At 34.2% G+C, this 2,914-nt stretch overlaps 1 protein-coding gene across 1 annotated transcript; it reads right to left on the bottom strand.

Annotated features, from left to right (window-relative positions):
* Positions 1 to 973: 973 nt before the first annotated feature.
* LOC113772555 (vascular-related unknown protein 1) lies at positions 974 to 1,994 on the bottom strand. The gene is made up of 3 exons (XM_027317177.1): positions 1,590 to 1,994; positions 1,408 to 1,473; positions 974 to 1,247 (listed from the first exon to the last, which is right to left on the bottom strand). Exons 1-3 carry the CDS (start codon positions 1,899 to 1,901, stop codon positions 1,101 to 1,103), a joined length of 525 nt encoding a protein of 174 aa, XP_027172978.1. The 5' UTR covers positions 1,902 to 1,994; the 3' UTR covers positions 974 to 1,100.
* Between the last annotated feature and the right edge of the window lie 920 nt (positions 1,995 to 2,914).

The following is a 2,914-nucleotide window of genomic DNA, read 5'->3' as shown; positions in this document are numbered from 1 at the left end:
AACAATTCTAGTTAGGTGATGTGACAATTGAATATGATGAATTAGCCAATCGAAAGTCCTTGGTACTAATGTTATTAGCACTACTTGTCAAATGATGGACCTCCCTATACCAATATTATCTCTCTCTTTAGTACCTTATACATGTTTCTAGATGGTGTCCTCCTTATTTGTTTCTTTTTGCTTTATCTTTCTCCCATTTTTAAAATTACATATTGATCCTAACATTCTTCAATTTTCTTCTAAAAGTAGTGTAGATTTTCAACTTCTTATTGCATGCACACACACGCATATCCATTTTTCAGGGCAAATTTTTTAGAAACACGTCGAGTTTAAAATTTTCAAATACATTTTCGATCACCATTTTATCTCTATGTCGCATTTACAAGGGCATGTACTCGAGAAGAATTTCCCTAAAAGCATTCAAAAAACCAACCATATAAGTGGATTTCTAGTTTTCCTTTATCATCATGTCAAGATAGACCTTTTTCTAGATAAAATGGGATTGAAATAACTATCTAGAGTGACGGTTAACATAAGCCAGTCATCAAAAGCTACTATTACATTCTAATGCCCTCAAATCATCAGTTTTGCAGTTTGCACCATTATAAGGACTTCCACCAGAGACTGTGGATGATGTAAAGGCATAATTTCTTGAAAATTAAGCTTTTTTAATGTGATAATGATAGAAGGCTTTGAGTCATTATTGGCCACATTAAGCCTAGTGGTTCCCAAACCTCTACTCAAGGTAAAGGAAGAACAAAAGAAAGTCTGGCGGTTCATCTGTCAATTATCCACAAGAAAGCTTAATAGAGTATTTAAAATCCTAAACAATTTTCAGCTAGCTGTCACTGCTTAAGATATGTAGTGACGAATTAAACTCTTAAAACGCTTTTGTCTCTAATTCCTTTCCTTCATTCTCAATCAATAATCCATACCAAAAAAGAAAAAAAATACAACCACTAAAATTTGTGTACTCAAATTTACGCCAACATAAGATGGCAGATTGTGTGGATATATATGAACAAGATTACCAGTAATTCCACTATACATATAATAGTTTAATGATGCTTAATCACATAACGTGAGCTAATACTTGTCAGCTAGCCCAGGTAGTGGAGAACCATGGAGAATGGCATCAGGCAAAGTCCTTTCTTCTTCAACTCCACATAGCCATTATTCTTTCCATCAAAGTTTATGCTGCTTCTTTCATCTGATTGATGTAAAGCAACTGGTCTGGTTTCCTTTCCCTGGAGAATTATCAACAGAAAAAAGAAAATAAAAGAAAAACTTTTAGATATGGTGTGTAAGATTTTCTTGTTTTAAATATATTTGTTGCAAAAGTTTTCAAAGAGTTGAGAAAAGGCAAAAGGAATTATTTTGATTGTAGTATGCATCGATCATTCTTACCCGAAAATTGCTAATACTTTCATCTGTTCTTCTGTAAGTCGAATCCATCGGCTTCAAACTACTAACCTAATATTCATCATTACATATGATCTTAAAACATAAAACTTTGCTTAAATAGAATGATGAGAAGAAAAATAACTTTAAGGGAAAAAAAAAGAAGTGCTGAATTCTTGTTGTCAGACCTTGGGGCTATTGACAGGTGAAGAAGCAGTGTCTTCCAGATCATCACAAGAATATTTCTTGGTTCTTTTTTCCTTGACATTCAATCTCCTGGGGACCTGCTGGTCAGAAAATGCAGAACATGGACCGCTTTCCTTTTTGTTGGGAGAAGCTGCATCAGAAACCAAAGAAGGGCTACCATTTGAATATGATGAGCTATCATGTTCCTTCTGATCTGATGAAAAATCGTCAAAATATTGAGTCCATCCAGATTCCTCAGCTGTAGATTGTGCTGTTCCTCGAGAACCTATAAATTTGTTGATAGAAGAACTCATGATAGGACCTTTCTTGAATCTAAGAGAAAAGATATATGAAGAAAAATATGTATGTGGATGGTATTTGTTTGGAGGTGGTTAAAGACTTTGTAGTTTGATCAGCTGTTGCAATTGCTGGCCTTTGATCAATGTGGTGTCGAATCATTATGTAAGGTTGCTACCTTTATATATAGTTTAATAAACTTTAAGAGTGAATAGAAAATGCCAAAAAAGGTTGATGTCAGCAAGGGAGAAAAATGGAGCCCATGATGTGGAATCTTGGTTTAGGGGAAAAGAATTTATTTAGTTAAGGATCAGCAGTTTCAACAAGAAAATTTAAGGGGAAAATGAAAGAACGTGCAAAAAGGAAGAGAAAATTGAGGCTAAATGTCTATGGGGTTTGACCTTTGTAGTTCATGGAAGTTGCACTGAATGTAGGAACCATCTCAATATGGTTCTGTGACTCATCTTTTCTCTATTTTATGCAACCATTATTTTTTTATTCAAGTATGCGGATTCTGTTTTAGTTATTATATAATCGATTCATTAGAGTATTGAAAGAGACTAGAAGCTTGAAACTACTAGCAAAAGTTCTTCAGAAAAAAAAAAAACCTCGCAAAAGTTAATGATGTCAATTTTGTGGCCTCAAAATTTCTTCAGTTAGGCTTGGAAGTTGAACAAGGTAACCAAATTGGTTGCCAGCAGCTTGTGCAACCATGTTCTTCACGATATTGAATAGTTTCCTCTTATTGCCTTGGGGCCAATGAAAGGAACAACCAACAGATTCATTTTATGGTATACGTAAGTTTCTTCTGTTTTACATTTAATTTCCCGTTTGGGGAGGAGGGTTATGGAATAAACAGTGTATTAACTTGTATCTCTAGGGATGTTATTGATTAATTATTCATTTAAATTAATGTTTGATTGCTGCCATTTTACTTCATCCAACTAGTTGGTGGTTAATTGGGCTGAGTATTTGGATAGCAGTTAAAACAGGACACTGGATATGGAAAACAGACTTGTTAAACAGGACA

This window comes from Coffea eugenioides, chromosome 5, assembly GCF_003713205.1.
Source record: "Coffea eugenioides isolate CCC68of chromosome 5, Ceug_1.0, whole genome shotgun sequence".
Taxonomy (NCBI): Eukaryota; Viridiplantae; Streptophyta; class Magnoliopsida; order Gentianales; family Rubiaceae; genus Coffea; species Coffea eugenioides.
The sequence above is the reverse complement of the archived record's forward strand: the minus strand, read 5'-3'. Positions and strand labels throughout refer to the sequence as shown.

Coding starts and splice junctions, on each gene's coding strand:
- LOC113772555 (XM_027317177.1), bottom strand. CDS start 1,901: ATGAGTTCTTCTATCAACAAATTTATAGGTTCTCGAGGAACAGCACAA. Junction 1,474..1,589: donor CACCTGTCAATAGCCCCAAG/GTCTGACAACAA, acceptor GATGAATATTAG/GTTAGTAGTTTGAAGCCGAT. Junction 1,248..1,407: donor AAAGTATTAGCAATTTTCGG/GTAAGAATGATC, acceptor ATAATTCTCCAG/GGAAAGGAAACCAGACCAGT.